General features: G+C 50.1%; 2 protein-coding genes across 2 annotated transcripts in view; both read right to left on the bottom strand.

The window, feature by feature from the left end:
• Positions 1–199: 199 nt before the first annotated feature.
• On the bottom strand, positions 200–6,262 carry LOC130111912 (chemokine-like factor). Its single transcript, XM_056279210.1, has 4 exons — positions 6,176–6,262; positions 1,590–1,745; positions 1,135–1,230; positions 200–795 (listed from the first exon to the last, which is right to left on the bottom strand). The coding sequence occupies exons 1-4, from the start codon at positions 6,260–6,262 to the stop codon at positions 691–693; spliced, it is 444 nt and encodes a 147-aa protein (XP_056135185.1). The 3' UTR covers positions 200–690.
• A 2,497-nt stretch (positions 6,263–8,759) lies between these two features.
• galns (galactosamine (N-acetyl)-6-sulfatase) overlaps positions 8,760–21,978 on the bottom strand; it is a 43,018-nt gene continuing 29,799 nt past the window's right edge. Inside the window, exons 13-14 of the mRNA XM_056278929.1 lie at positions 11,882–11,999; positions 8,760–9,236 (exon numbers count right to left, since the gene is read on the bottom strand). Coding sequence (XP_056134904.1) covers positions 9,150–9,236; positions 11,882–11,999 — 205 coding nt within the window. The 3' untranslated portion in view covers positions 8,760–9,149. The remainder of the gene's footprint in view (positions 9,237–11,881; positions 12,000–21,978) is intronic.

Here is a 21,978-nt window from a genome sequence, read left to right as displayed (position 1 = left end):
CCTCGCGGACTTGACATGACTACGTCTACAGGAGGAGTGCAATACAGCGTTTCACCACACACGTTGACTGCCGTTCACCACACGTTAACATTCAGAGGGGCGCTGTTTCACTCATTGTAAAATACTCCATGAGAACTGGGGAAGCGATGGCAGCAAGAGCACAGATGAATCACCGAAACTGTTGAATTAAATGGTTTTATTAAAATGACAGCTACAGTCTGAGAAAACAGGGAAAGCCGGGCCTCCGGTAGAAAACATTATTGCACCTGATTCATGAAAATGCCTTCCTTTACAACAAGTTCCACCTGTGTGTGTGTGTGTGTGTGTGTGTGTGTGTGTGTGTGTGTGTGTGTGTGTGTGTGTGTGTGTGTGTGTGTGTGTGTTTTGCTTGGAAAAGCAATCTCTGAACCCCCCCCCAAAAAAAATAGACAACAGTCTAATTCCCGTTAAAGAGCACCCAGTAGTACTTAATGGATCATTTGTCAAGGGTTACAGTATACTTAAATAAACACACAGTGTAAATTTGGTGAAAAGACTCCAGAGATAGCCGTCTGTGGGCGACTGGTCACAACCAACCAGCCATCTGTTTGTGCGTGTGTGTGTGTTGGGTGGAGGGTCTTCAGTGGGCTCTTTCAAACCAGTCATTGTTCAGGACAGTTTTCTCCATTTGATTCGGTTTTCCCCATTTGATCAGTGTTGTGTCCTCGTTTCATTTCTTGGTCTGTTGAATGTGATCCTCTTGAAAAGAGTGCAGCCGTCTACACAAAACAGCACGGCTGTTATGATACCCACCACCTGTAAACAGAGAAAACACCTACATGTAAATGCATTAATACACTGTAGGGCAAAGACCTAGCAGACAGCTGTGTGTGTGTGTGTGTGTGTGTGTGTGTGTGTGTGTGTGTGTGTGTGTGCGTGTGCGCATGTATCATGTTTTGTGTTATTGAGCCTACGAAAGCAATTTTGTCTTTGGACCCACGTCTACACAGATAAGAGCAAGCTACGGTGGTTTTTCCTTATTGCCAGTGTCAGAAAGAAGAGAACCCACACGTTACAACTTTGGTCACTATAACACAATCATACTATTTAATAATATGAAATAATGAATAATGAAGTAATGTTAAATGATCTCACCCCTCCACCAAGACTGCTTTTGTGAGTGTAAGTAAACACAGCGATCAGACTCATGACAAGCCCAAAGGCGGCAGCAAAAACTGAGTTGAAAACATCCTGAGAAGGATAGAAGAGAAGGCGAAGTGAGATGGGAAGAGAGAGGAGAGGAGAGGAGAGGAGAGGAGAGGAGAGGAGAGAAGGGAATAAAATACAGAAGAAGAGATGAGCAATGAGACGAGATGGGAGAAGATAAGAAAGGAGAGATGAGAACAGAACAGGAGAGAGAAGAAGAGAGGAGAAGAGAAGAGTCAAAGCTGGAAAGAGCAATGTAATAATTGTAATTCCTCAGGGAGGTTTTTTTCCCCCAAAAAAATTAAGAAATGCAATACACCCACGTGCATAATTGCAGTGTGAGCGCTTGTATTTTCTGCTTTGGTGTGTTAATGTGTTACTGTATATCTGCTGTGATCACCCACTATGAGAGGCCAGAAGCAGCATGGAAGCTTCTTGTTCAGTTTGAACAAGTACAGGCACAGCAGAAAACCGGTGATCAGAAACTCCAAGCCTGCGGTAGCAGTGTACTTCGGTCTGGACGCTGATATGAAACAGAAAAAGGACACCAACAGGGTCACCTGGAACGGAGGAAAGAGGACGGTTATCATAAAAAGGACTCCACTCTGCAACACGATATAATGCAAACATACACCCAGCTTCATCTATCCACCGAGCCTACCTCCACTCTTCCACCCACTTCCCTTTCTGACGGCTTACTAGAAAGTAAATCCTGGTTTTCATACCACTTCCTCAAACTTAATAGTGATAAAACCGAGGTCCTCCTAGTAGGTATTAAATCTACTTTGGCTAAACCTGATAGTTTTTCTCTAACTATTGACAATTCTATAGTTCCTCCATCGCCTCAGGTTAAGAGTCTGGGTGTCATCTTGGACAGCACATTATCTCTTGAAGCTCACATCAACAATGTGACTCGGTCTGCATACTTCCACCTACGCAACATTAATCGTCTTCGCCCGTCACTTACACCTAACAGCACCGCCATACTCATTCACACCCTGGTTACGTCCCGTATTGACTACTGTAATTCTATCCTCTTTGGTCTCCCCCTCAACTGTCTTCATAAACCAACTCCATTGGCTCCCTGTTAAATACCGTATTGACTTCAAGATCCTTCTCACCTTTAAGGCCCTTAGTAACCTAGCTCCTTCGTAGCTTTCTGAACTCCTTCATATCCGCACGCCCTCCCGCACTCTCATTCTGCTCGCCGACTCACAACACCATCGGCCCGCTTGACTACCATGGGGAATAGAGCTTTCAGTCATTCTGCCCCCCGCCTAGGGAACTCTCCCACAAGACATTCACAACATTGACTCTCTTTCATCCTTCGGATCCCATCTGAGAACGCACCTTTTCAAACTGCATATTGAGTCTGATCCACACTTCACTGAGTTTTGTGCAGATGATGATTGTATACTTACCGGTTGTGTTAACCTTTTATTGTCTACCCTGCTTTGTTTTGATTTTATGCTGTCTGATACAGTGCTGCTTGTTTTTTGTTTTTTTACTGTGTTCTATAAGGTGTCCTTGAGTGCTCTGAAACGCGCCCACAAATAAGATGTATTATTATTATCATTATGATTATTATTATTACACAAGTAGATAGATAGACAGACAGACAGACAGACAGACAGACAGACAGACAGACAGACAGACAGACAGACAGACAGACAGACAGACAGACAGACAGACAGACAGACAGACAGACAGATAGACAGATAGATAGATAGATAGATAGATAGATAGATAGATAGATAGATAGATAGATAGATAGATAGACAGACAGACAGACAGACAGACAGACAGACAGACAGACAGACAGACAGACAGACAGACAGACAGACAGACAGACAGACAGACAGACAGACAGACAGACAGATAGATAGATAGATAGATAGATAGATAGTGTGAGGGCAATTCATATATGATGTTTGCTTACTTTTAATCTTTGACCATACCATATTTAACTTTAGTCTATATTGCTTAGATGGGTGCTTAAAGTCCATGTGTAACAGAACAAAGGTAGCCTTATAAAGTGTCTTCTCCATGTGAACAAATAAAGGCCTGTTGTTGACTGTTAGCTGGTAGAGGAATGTCTGAGAAACTCTGAGTGTAGCAAGCCTGCACACAATAATTGGAGAAGTGGCCTTGCTGGGCTGTGAGCTGGGAGACATGAGATAAGAAGAACAGACAACTGCCCTATAAGAGAGACTGTACTGTACTGATCAGCACAATTAAGTATCTGTGCTTGTGTGTCTGTTCATGAACATATATTAAAGTGTGACAATACTGTAAGCGGTTTTTATCTCACTCATTTAATGTCAGAGTGGAATTAAATAATTGCCATGACGATAGATAGATAGATAGATAGATAGATAGATAGATAGATAGATAGATAGATAGATAGATAGATAGATAGATAGATAGATAGATAGATAGATAGATGGTGGTGACGGGAGGGCTCTGGAATTGCCAGTCTGCGGTGCCAAAAGCTGAGTTTATCTCAGGCTACGCATCCTTGCTCCCCCTCCACTTTCTTGCTCTAACTGAGACCTGGATCATGCCAGAAAACACTACCACACCCACAGCTCTGTCTGATGTGTACTCTTTTTCTCACACTCCCAGAGCTGGGAGGTGGGGTGGTGGCACTGGCCTGCTAATCTCCCTGAAATGGAAATACTCTCTTGTTTCCATTCCACAATTTTCTCCACCCTCGTTTGAATTTCATGCTGTTACTGTCTCTTATCCAGTCAAACTCACCATCGTGGTTGTGTACCGCCCACCAGGCCCCCTTGGTGAGTTTCTGGAGGAGCTTGACACACTTGTCTCGCACTTCCCTGCTGATGACTCTACATTTATCCTTCTCGGTGACTTCAACATCCACACTATCCAGCTAGATCCTCTTCTCTCTTTCCTCTTCTCCTTTGACCTTCACCTCTCACCCTCTCCTCCTACCCACAAGGCCGGCAACGAGCTGGACCTTATCTTTACTAGACACTGCCCTATTTCCAATCTCTGTGTTACTCCCCTCCAGCTCTCTGACCACTATTTCATGTCCTACCCTCTCTCCCTCTTCACCCCCCTCAGCCCCTCCCCCTACCCACATGGTTTCCACCCGTAGACACCGCCGTTCTCTCTCCGCCACTGATCTTTCTTACTCTGTTACCTCTATCCTCCCTACACCTGAATCTTTCTCTCTCCTACCCCCTGACCCTGCTACTGATTTTCTTCTCTCTACCCTCTCCTCTTCTCTGGACAATCTCTGCCCCCTCACCTCCAGGCCTGCACGCCCAACTCCACCTGCCCCTTGGCTGACCGACTCAGTACTGAGAATGGCAGAGTGCAAATGGAGAAAAGGCAAACTCCCAGAGGACCTTCTCAACTTCCAATCACTTCTGTCCACTTTCTCCTCCCCCCTTTCTGCTGCTAAGGCTCTAAAATCCTATCCTCTGCCTCTAATCCTAAGAAACTCTTTGAAACCTTCTCTGCACTTCTTCAACCCCCACCTCCTCCTCCTACTTCCTCCCTTCTCCCTGTTGACTTCGCTAACTTCTTTGACAAGAAGGTAAACGACATCAGATCCTCCTTTTCTCACCACCCGGTTAGTGCTGCTTGCACTATCCCACCCTCTGCACCCTCCCTCACCTCTCCACGTCCCACCCTATCCCACCTCGCACCCCTCTCCCCCGACAAGGTCCTAAACCTCATCACATCCAGTCACCCTACCACATGCTCCCTTGACCCGGTCCCTTCCCCTCTTCTTCAGTCTATAGCACCTGACTCCTTCCCTTTCTAACCCACCTCATCAACACCTCCCTCCAGGCAGGATGCTTTTCATCTGCCTTCAAGACTGCTAGAGTCACCCCCTCTTCTCAAGAAACCATCACTTAACCTCTCTGACATCAAAAACTGCAGACCAGTTTCCCTTCTACCCTTTCTATCCAAAATTTTCGAACGTGATGTCTTTAACCAACTTTCTTTGTACCTCCACCAGAACAACCTCCTGGACCCCAACCAGTCTGGGTTCAGGGTAGGTCACTCGACAGAGACGGCCCTCCTTGCAGTGACAGAATCACTGCACTCTGCGAGAGCAAACTCTCTCTCCTCTGTCCTGATACTCCTGGACCTGTCAGCTGCGTTCGACACAGTGAACCACCAGATCCTCCTCTCTACCCTCGAGGGGCTGGGTGTCACAGGCTCTGCACTCGACACAGCAGACCAAGCTCTCCCAACTGATCCAGCACCAGCTCTCCCAGCCATCAAATGAAGACAAACTTAGACACAGACGTGGACAAAGACACTGCATGAACGGTACTGGGTGAGGCTGCCGCAAACGTGAATTCGCGCCGCCATCTTCCTACACCGGTACTGGGTGAGGCCGCTGCAAACATGAATTTGTGCCACCAGACAGATAGATAGAATTAAAATAAATAAAACTAACTGTAGTTTAAGACTTGAATATGACTTAAAATTCATAAAATAAAATCTTGTTTTTGGCTTTTCCAAAATTGCCCATTGAGGGTAGTGTATAAACTCTGCTAAGGTCTATTGGAGTGGGACACATCGGTCCGTAGCAAACGTTCGGCCGTCATTGGAGATCTTCAAGTTCCCCTCACAGTAACACTAGCCTTTGTCATTTCCTAATTCTGTTTCCTGCTGTGAGAGGAACTACTCGTGAGTTATTATTCATGTTTCTTCACCGTTTTGACAAATAGACCAAACACTCCCATTACGTAGGTCCACTTGCCATCGTAGACAAATGAAAAATGATCAAAAAAATGGAACATGAGTAAATTGTTGGAAGAGAAAGAAAACACTGTATGTCATGATGCAGATGTCGGTAATACCTGACGGACCCTATTCCCTGTCTGAGCAGCACAGGTCAAAACTTTAGTGTGCTCATGCAGAGAAAGTGTGCTCATACAGGGAAAACAGAAGCAATTCAATTGAATAAAGTCAAAAGTGTTCTGATAATATACAGATCACTCACCATTTCTGCCACTTTCAGGAGACCCCTTATCGATTTGAGAAAGGCAGCATCCACCTCTACGCACGGTGTGTCGTTATCTTCTGCCATTCTGCAGCAATTTCATTTGCAAAAGCAGCAGCTTGGGCTGATGGCGCTTCCTGAATCATTTCTGCGTAGGAAATGACACATTACACATGTAAAAATATGTGCAATACCGTCACGCCCTTACTCGCTGGCACATGACTGAAAAAACATACCTGCAACTGTTCACAGCACTGAAAACCACAAAGCAATACAAAGCGTAAAACCCTCATAATAATTCAACGCATGATCGCTGCGTTTGATGAGGTTAATATCGCCACGTTGCACACTCACTGTTATATGTGTGGTCTAAACTATATCTGTGGTGTCAACACAATCTGTTACCCTGCTCACACTGCACCACCATGCTCTTGCTGCAAATTCACAGTTGCCCCTCATGTGTACTAAAGGCAGATTGTTGCATTCTATATCTTTAATTCCAAATATTTTAATATTTTACCTGTCTTATCTTTGTCTTATCTGGTGGTGCAGTGGTTAGTGAGGTCGCCTCACAGCAAGAAGGTCCTGGGTTCGAACCCCGGGGTAGTCCAACCTTGGTCATCCCGGGTCGTCCTCTGTGTGGAGTTTGCATGTTCTCCCTGTGTCTGCGTGGGTTTCCTCCCACAGTTGGAGTTGGTTCTTGGTCCCCCTCCCCCTTTTGTTGCTCTAGCAGCCTCCAGTCTTCTGGGAAGGCTTTCCACTAGATTTTGGAACGTGGCTGCCGGGATTCACTCCCACTCAGCCACAAGAGCATCAGTGAGGTCGGGCACTGAAGTTGGGGAGAAGGCCTGGCTCACAGTCGGCGTTCCAGACCATCCCAAAAGTGTTGGATGTGGATGAGGTCAGGGCTCCGTGCAGGCCAGTCAAGTTCCTCCACACCAAGCTCGGCAAACCGTGTCTTTACAGCCCTCGCTTTGCGCACGAGGGCATCGTCATGCTGCAACAGGAAAGGGCCTCTCCCAAACTGTTGCCACTAAGTTGGAAACGCACAATTCTCCAGAATTTCATCGTATGCCGGAGCATCAAGATTTCCCTTCACTGGAACTTGAACAACAGCCCCAGACCATTATTCCTCCTCCTCCACCAAACGCTACACTTGGCACTATGCATTAGTACAGGTATCATTTTCGTGGCCTTCACCGAACCCAGATTGGTCCGTCAGACTGCCAGATAGTGACGCGTCATTCATCACGCCAGAGAACATGTTTCCTCTGCTGTAGAGTCCAGTGGTCGGTGTGCTTTACACCACTCCAGCCGCCACTTGGCACTGCACATGGTGGGTGACCTTAGGTTTGCGTGCGGCTGCTCGGCCATGGAAACCCATTTCATGAAGCGCCCGACAAACAGCTCTTGTGCCGACGTTGCTTCCAGAGGCAGTGTGGAACTCGGCAGCGAGCGTTGCAACCGAGGACAGACGACTTTTACACACTTAAGCACTCGGCGGTCCCGTTCTGTGGTCTTTGTGAGGCTTACCGCTTCACGGCTGAGCTGTTGCTGCTCCGAAACATTTCCACTTCACAATAACAGACTTACAGTTGATCTAGCATGGCAGGAATTTGACCAACTGACTTGTTGGAAAGGTGGGATTCTATGACAGAGACACGTAGAAAGGCACTGAGCTCTTCAGCACGACCCGTCCTACTGCCAATGCTCGTCTATGGAGGCTGCAGGGATGTTTGTGCTTGAGTTTCAGAACCAGAATCACTTTGTCATTTCATTTCATGCAAAAAAAAATCCCTGTCCGGGAGAACGAACACCAGCCAGGATGACTGTCAGAACTGCCGGTCCGCTGGGCTAGCAGTTAGCTTAGCCTGCCCCGCTTCCGCATCCTAACAAACCGCCCTCAGTCCGTCCTCTTTGGGTGCAGCTCCAGTCAGGGCAGTGGTCCTTGGGCCCACAGGATGCAGCAGACCAAGCTCTCCCAACCAATCCAGCGCCAGCTCTCCCAGCCAGACACCTTCGACACACCTCCCCGCACTCCACACGACGAGACTAAAAACACTGTCAAGGCTAGGCGAGGCCGCCGCCAGATCACCCTCGGTGTTATCGGAACTGCCGGTCTGCATGGGCTAGCAGTTAGCTTAGCCTGCCCCGCTTCCGCATCCTAACAAACCGCCCTCAGTGCGTCCTCTTAGGGCGCAGCTCCGGTCAGGGCCGTGGTCCCTGGGCCCACAGGACGTGAGCAGACCAAGCTCTCCCAGCCGATCCAGCGCCAGCTCTCCCAGCCATCAAACGAAGACAAACTTAGACGCAGACGTGGACAAAGACACCACATGGACGGTACTGGGTGAGGCCGCCACAAATGTGAATTTGCGCCGCCATCTTCCCACACCGAAACTGAACATTTTACACACCTGTTAGCGATGGGCATGGCTGAAATACCTGAGCCCAATTAGAAGGGGTGTCCACATACTTTTGGCCATGTAGTGTGTGTGTGTGTCTCTCTGTCTTTTTGTCTATCTATGTACCTAAAATAAATGTCAGCTTTTCCACAACTAATATATTGTAAAAAAAAACAGCTTTATTTAGTAACATGTAAAATTTGTTTGCTGTACAATTAAAACATATATCAAAAGACCACAATAATCATTCAAGCTTACAGTGAGGCTGGCTGAATTAAATGCCTGTGGGAAAGGAACATCTCTAAGGAGTGTCTCAGGAATGAACATTATTATTTTCATAATTTTCTCAAAATACCATGAATAGCCATATAGCCACTATACCCCACCACTATGGCCAAAAAAAAATAAAAATGAGTGAGTGAACTGAAAACGGGGAATATTCGTATGTCATGTAACATCCTTCGGTGCCACGCATCAGTCCACCTCATGTACACGAACAGAACGGGGTTGGCTGTCGACGATGTCCAAGGCACGTCAGCAGATCGCTCCTCTTTTGGTCCGGGGATGGACGCCTAGTGAGGCCAGTCACACTTCCAGGGCTCAGACTTGGGTGCTTTCAGACACTTTCCCAGCTTCTCGCAGCCTGCAGGGGCCCAATTCTAACGGAGCGGGGTGGGGATGGGGGGGAACACAGCACACATACGTCCCATTACTGCCGTGTCGTTATGCACGCTCAATAATCCAGGCAAGGAAATCACAGAGGGGTGAACCAGTTCATCTGGACACAGTGACCTCTTCAGTCTGCAGGTGTCCCCACCCTGATAAACAACACAGCGGCATAACCACCGAAAGCGGATGGTTTCATATGCAAATAGGCGTGACCATTTTGACTCGTTTGATTGATTGATTTGATTGATTGACTTGTACATCGGGGGAACTAAACAGACGCTGGCCAGGAGGATGGCACAACACAGGAGACCTAATGCGTTATACATGGCCTGACGTGTTAGATGGGTATGTAGGTGGGTGTAGACTCCACCGTCTACACCCACCTACAGGCCAGTGGCCACTCTTTCGAGGATGAGGATGTGCACATCCTTGATAGGGAGGAACGCTGGTTTGAACGGGGAGTTAAGGAGGCCGTCTATGTGAAGAGGGCACGACCATCCCTGAACCGAGGGGATGGGGGGGAGGGGGGGGGCTAAGGGTAGATCTGCCACCATCTTTCAATGCTGTCATTGCAACCATTCCCAAATCCTCTGTGAACAGTACACAAGGCCATTGAAACTAGTTCAGCGGTGGCTAACCATGTGCCAAGGAGAGCCACGTGTATGCAGGTTTCCATCCCAGCCGGACTCCACACCCGGTGATTTCACTGACGCATTCTTCCTCTTCGGTTGAAGGGTTGCTAATCACCTGGTGTACACGTGGCTCTCCATGGCACATGGTTAGCCACCCCCTGCTCCAGCTAATGGTCATATCCATATCAGCATATGAAACTGATCGTCGGTTTCGGTCGTTATGCCACCGTATTGTTTATAAGGGTGGGGATACCTGCAGTCAGTTGACTGCAGGCTTCCTCAGTTTGTGCCTTTCTGACTAGACCAAGCTAGTCTGTCAGAAAGGCACGAACTGAGGAAGCCTCTCGGATGAGAGGCGAAACGTCTTCACGGATATATACCAAGTCCAGTTAGACTTGATTCAACTCCTTTGGATAACCACGACCTGGATGAATGAGAACATTCACAGACGACACAGAGGCATAACGACCCAAAACAACGACCAGCTTCATATGCAAATATGGGCGTGACCATTAACTAGAGTTTCAGCGGCCATGTGTACTATTCACAGAGGACTGGGGGAATAGCTGCAATCACCCCCCCCCCCACCCCCCGGTTCAGGGAAGGTCGTGCCCTCTCTTCATATATGGACGGCCTCTTTGACTCCCGGTTCACACCAGCGTTGGTGTGCACATCTTGATGACCAACGTTGTTTGGCTTTAACACCGGGTTATTGAGCCTGCACGAGGACGTTTCTCTCAGGAAACGCTGTGTCCAGATGAACCGACTCATCTTCTGTCATTACTCCCGTCTTATGAGTTCACAATGAACGCCAAATGGCGTTTCTCGTATTAACCACATGATGGCGCTAGTGTCACAGAAATCATCTCGACCGAGTCGTCGCCGCCGCCGCCGCGCGCGCGCGCGCGGAACCGCGGATTCAATTCAGCAAATGCCGAGAAGCAATTTCCTCACAACACGCAGCCAAGAGGCTCGGAGCTGAGCAACGACTTCTGACTCACCAGCACCGCGACATGCTCCGCAAAGAAAGGGGGGACGGGGCGACAGCGGTAAAGAAATACATCCAAAAAAAACAAACTCTGATGGAGCTGAACAATAACGACCCTCGGGGCTGCTCACAGACTGAAGGCAAATAGGAAATGAGAAATTCGTCTCCACAAAGAGCAATTTATCACCTCTCAATTCTTTCACAAAGTCTTTATCAGATCCTCCAAATTATCAAATATATCTCATGTGCAAGTGTGAGAGAGGAAGGGGGGGGTAAGGGGGGAGGGAGAAAGGAACAGAGAGAGAGGGGGGAGAGTGAGAGAGAGGGGGAGAGAGTGAGAGGGGGGGGTGAGAGAGAGAGAGAGGGGGGAGGGAGAGGGGGAGAGTGAGAGAGAGAGAGAGAGAGAGAGAAGGGGGGGAGAAAGGAACAGAGAGAGAGGGGGAGAAGGGGGAGAGTGAGAGAGAGGGGGAGAGAAAGGAACAGAGAGGGAGAGAGAGGGAAAGGGGGAGAGAGAGGAACAGAGAGAGAGAGTGAGGGGGGGAGAAAGGAACAGAGAGAAAAAGAGAGAGAGGGGGTACAGAGTGAGAGGGGGGAAGAGAGAGAGAGTGAGGGGGAGAGCATGACAGAGAGAGGGGGGGAGAAGGGACAGAGAGAGGGGGGTGAGAGAGAGAGAGATAGAGCCAAAGGGAGGTATTATTTACATAAATAAATATGTAAATATGAATTGACTTAAATGAGCTAGTTGGAGGGAAACGCATCTTGTGTTAGCTGACTGAAGCCGGCTGCGACCCCGCCTCCTGGACCCAGAGTCTAGACCTGGTGGGCCAAAGATGGCGTCCGTGCATGAAAGAGCCTGTACAGCTGTTGAATACGAGCCGCTTTTAAGCTCGACCCCGCGGCAAATGGACGCAGCGCCGAGAGAAATACAACTGGGGGACAATCCGCTGCCTGTTGGAGGTCACCAAACAAGAGAAGAGAAGGTGGATGTGTGTTACTCATGCTGCAGTACGCTCACCATCACAGACAAGTCACACACGTTGAGCTGGGGAACGCCGGGCACCAAGGCCTTCTTATGCTGCTCCACGACCGGCGAGATCCTGCTGAGCACATCCTGGTACTCCTTAGCCAAGACACTGCAAACACACACACACACATGCATGTATAAACACAGCTCCCTGAAGTGGAGAAGGTGCAGCTCAGTGTGATGACGTGGAGAAGGTGCAGCTCAGTGTGATGAAGTGGAGAAGGTGCAGCTCAGTGTGAGGTTGTGGAGAAGGTGCAGCTCAGTGTGACGAAGTGGAGAAGGTGCAGCTCAGTGTGATGAAGTGGAGAAGGTGCAGCTCAGTGTGAGGTTGTGGAGAAGGTGCAGCTCAGTGTGATGAAGTGGAGAAGGTGCAGCTCAGTGTGAGGTTGTGGAGAAGGTGCAGCTCAGTGTGATGAAGTGGAGAAGGTGCAGCTCAGTGTGATGAAGTGGAGAAGGTGCAGCTCAGTGTGAGGTTGTGGAGAAGGTGCAGCTCAGTGTGATGAAGAGGAGAAGGTGCAGCTCCCTGACGTGGAGAAGGTGCAGCTCAGTGTGATGACGTGGAGAAGGTGCAGCTCAGTGTGATGAAGTGGAGAAGGTACAGCTCAGTGTGAGGTTGTGGAGAAGGTGCAGCTCAGTGTGATGAAGTGGAGAAGGTGCAGCTCAGTGTGAGGTTGTGCAGAAGGTGCAGCTCAGTGTGATGAAGAGGAGAAGGTGCAGCTCCCTGACGCGGAGAAGGTGCAGCTCAGTGTGAGGTTGTGGAGAAGGTGCAGCTCAGTGTGATGAAGTGGAGAAGGTGCAGCTCAGTGTGAGATTGTGGAGAAGGTGCAGCTCAGTGTGATGAAGTGGAGAAGGTGCAGCTCAGTGTGAGGTTGTGGAGAAGGTGCAGCTCAGTGTGATGAAGTGCAGAAGGTGCAGCTCAGTGTGATGAAGTGGAGAAGGTGCAGCTCAGTGTGATGATGTGGAGAAGGTGCAGCTCAGTGTGATGAAGTGGAGAAGGTGCAGCTCAGTGTGATGAAGTGGAGAAGGTGCAGCTCAGTGTGATGAAGTGGAGAAGGTACAGCTCAGTGTGATGAAGTGGAGAAGGTGCAGCTCAGTGTGAGGTTGTGCAGAAGGTGCAGCTCAGTGTGATGAAGTGGAGAAGGTGCAGCTCAGTGTGATGAAGTGGAGAAGGTGCAGCTCAGTGTGATGAAGTGGAGAAGGTGCAGCTCCCTGAAGTGGAGAAGGTGCAGCTCAGTGTGATGAAGTGGAGAAGGTGCAGCTCAGTGTGATGAAGTGGAGAAGGTGCAGCTCAGGGTGATGAAGTGGAGAAGGTGCAGCTCAGTGCGATGAAGTGGAGAAGGTGCAGCTCAGTGTGATGAAGAGGAGAAGGTGCAGCTCCCTGACGTGGAGAAGGTGCAGCTCAGTGTGAGGTTGTGGAGAAGGTGCAGCTCAGTGTGATGCAGTGGAGAAGGTGCAGCTCAGTGTGAGGTTGTGCAGAAGGTGCAGCTCAGTGTGATGAAGAGGAGAAGGTGCAGCTCCCTGACGTGGAGAAGGTGCAGCTCAGTGTGAGGTTGTGGAGAAGGTGCAGCTCAGTGTGATGAAGTGGAGAAGGTGCAGCTCAGTGTGATGAAGTGGAGAAGGTACAGCTCAGTGTGATGAAGAGGAGAAGGTGCAGCTCCCTGACGTGGAGAAGGTGCAGCTCAGTGTGAGGTTGTGGAGAAGGTGCAGCTCAGTGTGATGAAGTGGAGAAGGTGCAGCTCAGTGTGATGAAGTGGAGAAGGTGCAGCTCAGTGTGATGAAGTGGAGAAGGTGCAGCTCAGTGTGATGAAGAGGAGAAGGTGCAGCTCAGTGTGATGAAGAGGAGAAGGTGCAGCTCAGTGTGATGAAGTGGAGAAGGTGCAGCTCAGTGTGATGAAGTGGAGAAGGTGCAGCTCAGTGTGATGAAGTGGAGAAGGTGCAGCTCAGTGTGATGAAGTGGAGAAGGTGCAGCTCAGTGTGATGAAGTGGAGAAGGTGCAGCTCAGTGTGATGAAGAGGAGAAGGTGCAGCTCCCTGACGTGGAGAAGGTGCAGCTCAGTGTGAGGTTGTGGAGAAGGTGCAGCTCAGTGTGATGAAGTGGAGAAGGTGCAGCTCAGTGTGATGAAGTGGAGAAGGTGCAGCTCAGTGTGATGAAGTGGAGAAGGTGCAGCTCAGTGTGATGAAGAGGAGAAGGTGCAGCTCCCTGACGTGGAGAAGGTGCAGCTCAGTGTGAGGTTGTGGAGAAGGTGCAGCTCAGGGTGATGAAGTGGAGAAGGTGCAGCTCAGTGTGATGAAGTGGAGAAGGTACAGCTCAGTGTGATGAAGTGGAGAAGGTACAGCTCAGTGTGATGAAGTGGAGAAGGTGCAGCTCAGTGTGAGGTTGTGGAGAAGGTGCAGCTCAGTGTGATGAAGTGGAGAAGGTGCAGCTCAGTGTGAGGTTGTGGAGAAGGTGCAGCTCAGTGTGATGAAGTGGAGAAGGTGCAGCTCAGTGCGATGAAGTGGAGAAGGTGCAGCTCAGTGTGATGAAGTGGAGAAGGTGCAGCTCAGTGCGATGAAGTGGAGAAGATGCAGCTCAGTGTGAGGTTGTGGAGAAGGTGCAGCTCAGTGTGATGAAGTGGAGAAGGTGCAGCTCAGTGTGATGAAGTGGAGAAGGTGCAGCTCAGTGTGATGAAGTGGAGAAGGTGCAGCTCAGTGTGATGAAGTGGAGAAGGTACAGCTCAGTGTGATGAAGAAGAGAAGGTGCAGCTCCCTGACGTGGAGAAGGTGCAGCTCAGTGTGATGAAGTGGAGAAGGTGCAGCTCAGTGTGATGAAGTGGAGAAGGTGCAGCTCAGTGTGATGAAGTGGAGAAGGTGCAGCTCAGTGTGATGAAGTGGAGAAGGTACAGCTCAGTGTGATGAAGAGGAGAAGGTGCAGCTCCCTGACGTGGAGAAGGTGCAGCTCAGTGTGATGAAGTGGAGAAGGTGCAGCTCAGTGTGATGAAGTGGAGAAGGTGCAGCTCAGTGTGAGGTTGTGGAGAAGGTGCAGCTCAGTGTGATGAAGTGGAGAAGGTGCAGCTCAGTGTGAGGTTGTGGAGAAGGTGCAGCTCAGTGTGATGAAGTGCAGAAGGTGCAGCTCAGTGTGATGAAGTGGAGAAGGTGCAGCTCAGTGTGATGATGTGGAGAAGGTGCAGCTCAGTGTGATGAAGTGGAGAAGGTGCAGCTCAGTGTGATGAAGTGGAGAAGGTGCAGCTCAGTGTGATGAAGTGGAGAAGGTACAGCTCAGTGTGATGAAGTGGAGAAGGTGCAGCTCAGTGTGAGGTTGTGCAGAAGGTGCAGCTCAGTGTGATGAAGTGGAGAAGGTGCAGCTCAGTGTGATGAAGTGGAGAAGGTGCAGCTGAGTGTGAGGTTGTGGAGAAGGTGCAGCTCAGTGTGATGAAGTGGAGAAGGTGCAGCTCAGTGTGATGAAGTGGAGAAGGTGCAGCTCCCTGAAGTGGAGAAGGTGCAGCTCAGTGTGATGAAGTGGAGAAGGTGCAGCTCAGTGTGATGAAGTGGAGAAGGTGCAGCTCAGGGTGATGAAGTGGAGAAGGTGCAGCTCAGTGCGATGAAGTGGAGAAGGTGCAGCTCAGTGTGATGAAGAGGAGAAGGTGCAGCTCCCTGACGTGGAGAAGGTGCAGCTCAGTGTGAGGTTGTGGAGAAGGTGCAGCTCAGTGTGATGAAGTGGAGAAGGTGCAGCTCAGTGTGAGGTTGTGCAGAAGGTGCAGCTCAGTGTGATGAAGAGGAGAAGGTGCAGCTCCCTGACGTGGAGAAGGTGCAGCTCAGTGTGAGGTTGTGGAGAAGGTGCAGCTCAGTGTGATGAAGTGGAGAAGGTGCAGCTCAGTGTGATGAAGTGGAGAAGGTGCAGCTCAGTGTGAGGTTGTGCAGAAGGTGCAGCTCAGTGTGATGAAGAGGAGAAGGTGCAGCTCCCTGACGTGGAGAAGGTGCAGCTCAGTGTGAGGTTGTGGAGAAGGTGCAGCTCAGTGTGATGAAGTGGAGAAGGTGCAGCTCAGTGTGATGAAGTGGAGAAGGTGCAGCTCAGTGTGATGAAGTGGAGAAGGTACAGCTCAGTGTGATGATGTGGAGAAGGTGCAGCTCAGTGTGATGATGTGGAGAAGGTGCAGCTCAGTGTGATGAAGTGGAGAAGGTGCAGCTCAGTGTGATGAGGTGGAGAAGGTGCAGCTCAGTGTGGTGAAGTGGAGAAGGTGCAGCTCAGTGCGATGAAGTGGAGAAGGTGCAGCTCAGTGTGATGAAGTGGAGAAGGTGCAGCTCAGGGTGATGAAGTGGAGAAGGTGCAGCTCAGTGTGATGAAGTGGAGAAGGTGCAGCTCAGTGTGATGAAGTGGAGAAGGTGCAGCTCAGTGTGATGAAGTGGAGAAGGTGCAGCTCAGTGTGATGAGGTGGAGAAGGTGCAGCTCAGTGTGGTGAAGTGGAGAAGGTGCAGCTCAGTGTGATGAAGAGGAGAAGGTGCAGCTCCCTGACGTGGAGAAGGTGCAGCTCAGTGTGAGGTTGTGGAGAAGGTGCAGCTCAGTGTGATGAAGTGGAGAAGGGTGCAGCTCAGTGTGATGAAGTGGAGAAGGTGCAGCTCAGTGCAATGAAGTGGAGAAGGGTGCAGCTCAGGGTGATGAAGTGGAGAAGGTGCAGCTCAGTGTGATGAAGTGGAGAAGGTGCAGCTCAGTGTGAGGTTGTGGAGAAGGTGCAGCTCCCTGAAGGGGAGAAGGGTGCAGCTCAGTGTGATGAGGTGGAGAAGGTGCAGCTCAGTGTGATGAGGTGGAGAAGGTGCAGCTCAGTGTGATGACGTGGAGAAGGGTGCAGCTCAGTGTGATGAGGTGGAGAAGGGTGCAGCTCAGTGTGAGGTTGTGTTGTTGCTCTTTACGCTCGTGCGCGACACCGAGGAGAAAACACTGTAGCGTCCGCACTTAAGTCCTCACATTAGCACAAGAGCATGGCTTATAACAACAAACCACACACACACGCAGACACACACATCATCCATTCTGACCCCCTTGGGTGGGTGGGGGTGGGGGGGGTGGGGGGGAGTCCACTCAGCAGGATGGACCACGCAGCCCTCATCCTCTCCCCCGTCTCACAATTACTGCCGTTGGCCAGCAGTGAGCCGGGGCACCTCTGTGCATTATTATATTCAGTGTGTAAAACACAGAGGCCCTGAAGGCTTTCAAAGGAACGCTGCTCTCAATAGGACCTGTAGGGTTAATGGCTTGTGTGTGTCTGTGTGTGTCTGTGTGTGTCTGTGTGTGTGTGTGTGTGTGTGTGCGAGACCAGAGGGTGGGTGTCTGGTGGCGTGACACACGAATAGACAAACATCACCGGCGCAATTACACCCCGACACACTCACCAGCAGCACCTGTGCCTCCCCTCCGTCCCCCCCCCCCTCCTCCACCAGCCTCTCCCCCCCCCCCAAACCCAGCCCTCTGATTGGCCCCCGGGGAGCGTGTGCATGTGTGTGAGGTGAAGTGTCAATTAGAGTAATAACCCCAGGCCCTGTCCAGCTCACACCTACCCCTCCCCGTAGATCCCCCACAGGGCAGCGAGGAGGCCTCCTCCGCCAGCGGCAGCACCTGCTCCTCGCCGTGTTTGCTGAACTTTTTTTTTTTTTTTTTTTTTACTCCGCCCCGCAAGTCGGCGTGCCAGAACCCACCCCTCGCCCCCCCACCCCCCCGGCACCGAGATCCGATCGGATACGGGCGACCGGGTCTGCTCTCCGCAGATGAAAAGATGGGACCGGGATAGCGTCGTGGCGGCTATCTCTGGAAACCCCGCCTCCCGCCTCCTCGGCAGACAATAGCTCGATCAGCGCGAAGGGCGTTTCATCCCCCCTCCTATCTGTGTCCCGCTATTGATTGTTGCGATTCATTTTCTGATAAGCGACGACACAACTTAATAAAGCAAACGTTGAGAGGGATTTATCGCCGGGCCGGCACCGCCAGGGGGCTCAATTCATCCGCGGGCCCGAGCCGAGCGACGCCGAGAAGCCGGCACCGAACTGCAAATTAGCCCCATTGTTTCGTCGCCGCGCTGCACCTCCCACTCTGCAGACGGCTAAATGGAGGGGGGGGGGTGGGGGTGGGGGTGGGGGAGAGAAACTTAACAATATCCTATTTATTCATGCCTCCCCCCTTCCAAACAAATGATAAAAAGCCCACAGTCAGCACAGCTCATTATCATGATTATAACTCTTACGGGTGCAAAAGCAAAATCTGGAATAATAACTAGGCGGTATGCAAATGAAGCCTTTTGATTTATAATGTATGACACCCGGGGGGGATGGGGGCATTGCTCAGGTGTGTCACCACTCTGATTACTGATTCATAACCTCACTGCTGGAACACACACACACGCACAACACACACACACAAACATAAACATCCCCGGCACCAGAAGGCGGGGGGATTGAAGAGACAATCGAATACATCCGTCCTGCCGTCCCCTCCCTCAGCCATTTTCTCCACCCCAGTGGAAACTGAGCCAGTTGGGGAAGGACTATCGACCGGGGGACAAGAGAGCGCGGTGGCAGCCAGGAGACGAGGCCGTGACTGTGTGCGCAGCACCTCCTCTGCCCGGGCTGGGGGACCGAGCGCTTGGAGGAGCGGGACTTCTGGTCTTCTGGGAGGTGAGCAGAGTTGGGTCAGGGGACGGGACGGGGGGGGGGGGGGGGGGAACCTTGGGGCTACGTTACGTTATGTTGAGTCCCGCGGGGCGCCGGCGGTGCCAACATCCAACAAGGACAGAAAGGTTCATCGATGTGAAGCACAACTGTTGTGTGCCGTTGTTGTGTCGTTACGTTGGGTTTGTAACGGGGAGGTAAGTCTCGTATTGGCTACTAATCTTCAGTTGAGTAGCTAACGCTACAAATCCTTCACATCAAGGGCCCATGGCATCATGGGTAACGTGCACATGTGTGAAGGCACCATGAATGCTGGAAGGTACATACAGGTTTTGGAGCAACGTGTGCTGCCATCCGAGCGGCGTCTTTTTCAGGGACGTCCCTGCTTGTTTCAGCAAGACGACGCCAAGCCACATTCTGCACCTGTTACACCAGCGGGGCTTCGTAGTAAAAGAGTGCGGGTACTGGACTGGCCTGCCTGCAGTCCAGACCTGCCTGCAGACCAGACCTGTCTCCCGTTGAACATGTGTGGCGCATCATGAAGCACAAAATACAACAACGGAGACCCCGGACTGTCGAGCCACTGAAGTCGTACATGAAGCAAGAATGGGGAAGAATTCCACCTACAAAGCTTCAACAATTAGTGTCCTCAGTTCCCAAACGCTTATTGAGTGTTGTGTTAAAAGGAAAGGGGATGTAACACAGTGGGGAACATGCCCCTGTCCCAGCTTCTTTTGGAACGTGTTGCAGGCATCAAATTCAAAATGAGTGAATATTTGCAAAAAAACAAGAAAGTTTTATCAGTTTGAACATTAAATATCTGGTCTTTGTAGCGTATTCAATTGAATATAGGTGGAAAAGGATTTGCAAATCATTGTGTTCTGTTTTTATTTACGTTTTACACAACGTCCCGACTTCATTGGAATTTGGGGTTCGTATAAAACACAACAAATTCAGAAAATAATGACAATGATCTTGTTTATAATATAGAAACTTTATATTTCCTTATGCATTTTGTCCTAAGGCCACGTCATCTACACTGAGCTATTGGCTAACTGGACTTGATTGGACTGGATTACACTGGAGTGGACTAAGACGGACAGGACTGGACTGGACTAGACAGGACTGGAGTGAACTGGACTTGACTGGACTGGATTACACAGGAGTGGACTAAGACGGACAGGACTGGACTGGACTGGACTAGACAGGACTGGAGTGAACTGGACTTGATTGGACTGGATTACACAGGAGTGGACTAAGACGGACAGGACTGGACTGGACTGGACAGGACTGGAGTGAACTGGACTTGACTGGACTGGATTACACAGGAGTGGACTAAGACGGACAGGACTGGACTGGACTGGACTAGACAGGACTGGAGTGAACTGGACTTGATTGAACTGGATTACACAGGAGTGGAGTAAGACGGACAGGACTGGACTTGACTGGACTGGACTGGAGTGAACTGGACTTGACTGGACTGGATTACACAGGAGTGGAGTAAGACGGACAGGACTGGACTGGACTGAACTAGACAGGACTGGAGTGAACTGGACTTAACTGGACTGGATTACACAGGAGTGGACTAAGACGGACAGGACTGGACTGGACTGGACTAGACAGGACTGGAGTGAACTGGACTTGATTGGACTGGATTACACAGGAGTGGAGTAAGACGGACAGGACTGGACTGGACTGGACAGGACTGGAGTGAACTTGACTTGACTGGACTGGATTACACAGGAGTGGACTAAGACGGACAGGACTGGACTGGACTGGACAGGACTGGAGTGAACTGGACTTGACTGGACTGGATTACACAGGAGTGGACTAAGACGGACAGGACTGGACTGGACTGGACAGGACTGGAGTGAACTGGACTTAACTAGGCTGGATGGAACTGAGCTGGACTGAGGTGGACAGGACTGAGCTGGACTGGGCGTTGTATATGTGTGTGTGCTATTTGCTGTATCACAGCCTGCCACAGCAGTGAAGGTATGCGTGCAGACAGGCCCTACATCATCTTAAGTGGCTCTTTAGGTGCAGACAGAGATTAATGACGGCCAGGCGCCCAGTCCAGCTGGGGGACCAAGGAGCATGCGGTAGAAACACGCACACACAGACACACACAGACACACACACACACACACACACAGGACTAAGATGGTGGAGAGCGGTCCCAGTGGACGCTAAGGGACAGAAGCTGAGTGGTGAACCACGGCACAAAGCAGAAGGTAGAAAGCGAGAGGGAGGTAACAAGGAAAATGAGACATACTAAGCTTGGAGAGGAAACACACTGAATGGCAGAGATTATGGGAGAGAGAGCAGGACAGTCTGAGGGATGGAGCGGTCACAGGAGATGTGAAGGGATAGTTTGGCCAATCCAATGACCCCTTCCAAAAGACATAAAACATGACTGTGCACATAAGTGTGTGTGTGTGTGTGTGTTTGTTTTCTCATCAATCATTCAACATGATACACAACTCCCTGTTGATTGGTTTTCCTTTTTTTTTACCCCTCACATTGACTATAAACAATGCTAAAAGGGTGGGCAAGTGGAAAAAAAAACAAAAACAAACATCGTTTAATCTCCTTTCAGAAGTGAGAGGAGTTTCGAGGCGAAAGACGAGAGGCGGTAAAGCCAGCTCAGAAGGCAAGAGAGCAGAGGGAGAACCTTTAACCCAGACGGAGACCATCTGCGGGGGAGGGTAGCACATACGAGGAGGCATCCCACAGCACAAGGAGATGCTGGATGTTGGGAATCTTGGAGTCTTGCTAGGCCATACCCCACACATGGGAGGAGGGTCTGGTTGAACGCGTTAACAAAGTCAGATAACGAGACAGACAGGCGGGGTCGTCCCGTTTTGGAGAAACCGGTCAGGACTTCAACTGACTGCGATCCTCCAAAACACAGCCGAACGACGGATTTTTTATGAGGAACCTGAACTCCTGAGTAACAAGCTGGTGATTTGGGAAGGTGAGTGATGGAGAAGTCTCTTGTCCAGAAGTCCAAATATTGATGTTTGTCAGTTTGTGGCTGTCTTTATAAAGACAAACAGCAATATGCTTTGGATTTGGAAGAAGTAAGCGGGCCCATTGGAGCTAGCGACGTGCTAAGCTTTTGCTAACGCCCTACAGACAACGGACCTTAGCTGAAACACCAGGTTTTCAACGTAGCCACTTGGCAAACGGTTCAAAACTTATTGTTTGAGATATATTCTTTGGAATCCTTGATATTGTCGGTAGGATGAGTCATTCATGGCTTGAAGGGAGCACGGTCAAGTTCCTCATCATAGTCAAGGCTCAGCGTTTTTGATTTTTACCGATTTTCACCAAAAAATACCCAGATTTTTTAAAAGGAGGTCGGTTTAAACTGATTTTCACCCGGATTTTATGTTTCCACGGATCCAAAAGTCATTCCTGTTCGTGTGAGGTTATGTAACAGTGTCCTCTTGT

Source organism: Lampris incognitus, chromosome 4 (genome assembly GCF_029633865.1).
Source record: "Lampris incognitus isolate fLamInc1 chromosome 4, fLamInc1.hap2, whole genome shotgun sequence".
NCBI lineage: Eukaryota > Metazoa > Chordata > Actinopteri > Lampriformes > Lampridae > Lampris > Lampris incognitus.
This window is presented reverse-complemented; position numbering and strand designations above follow the sequence as displayed.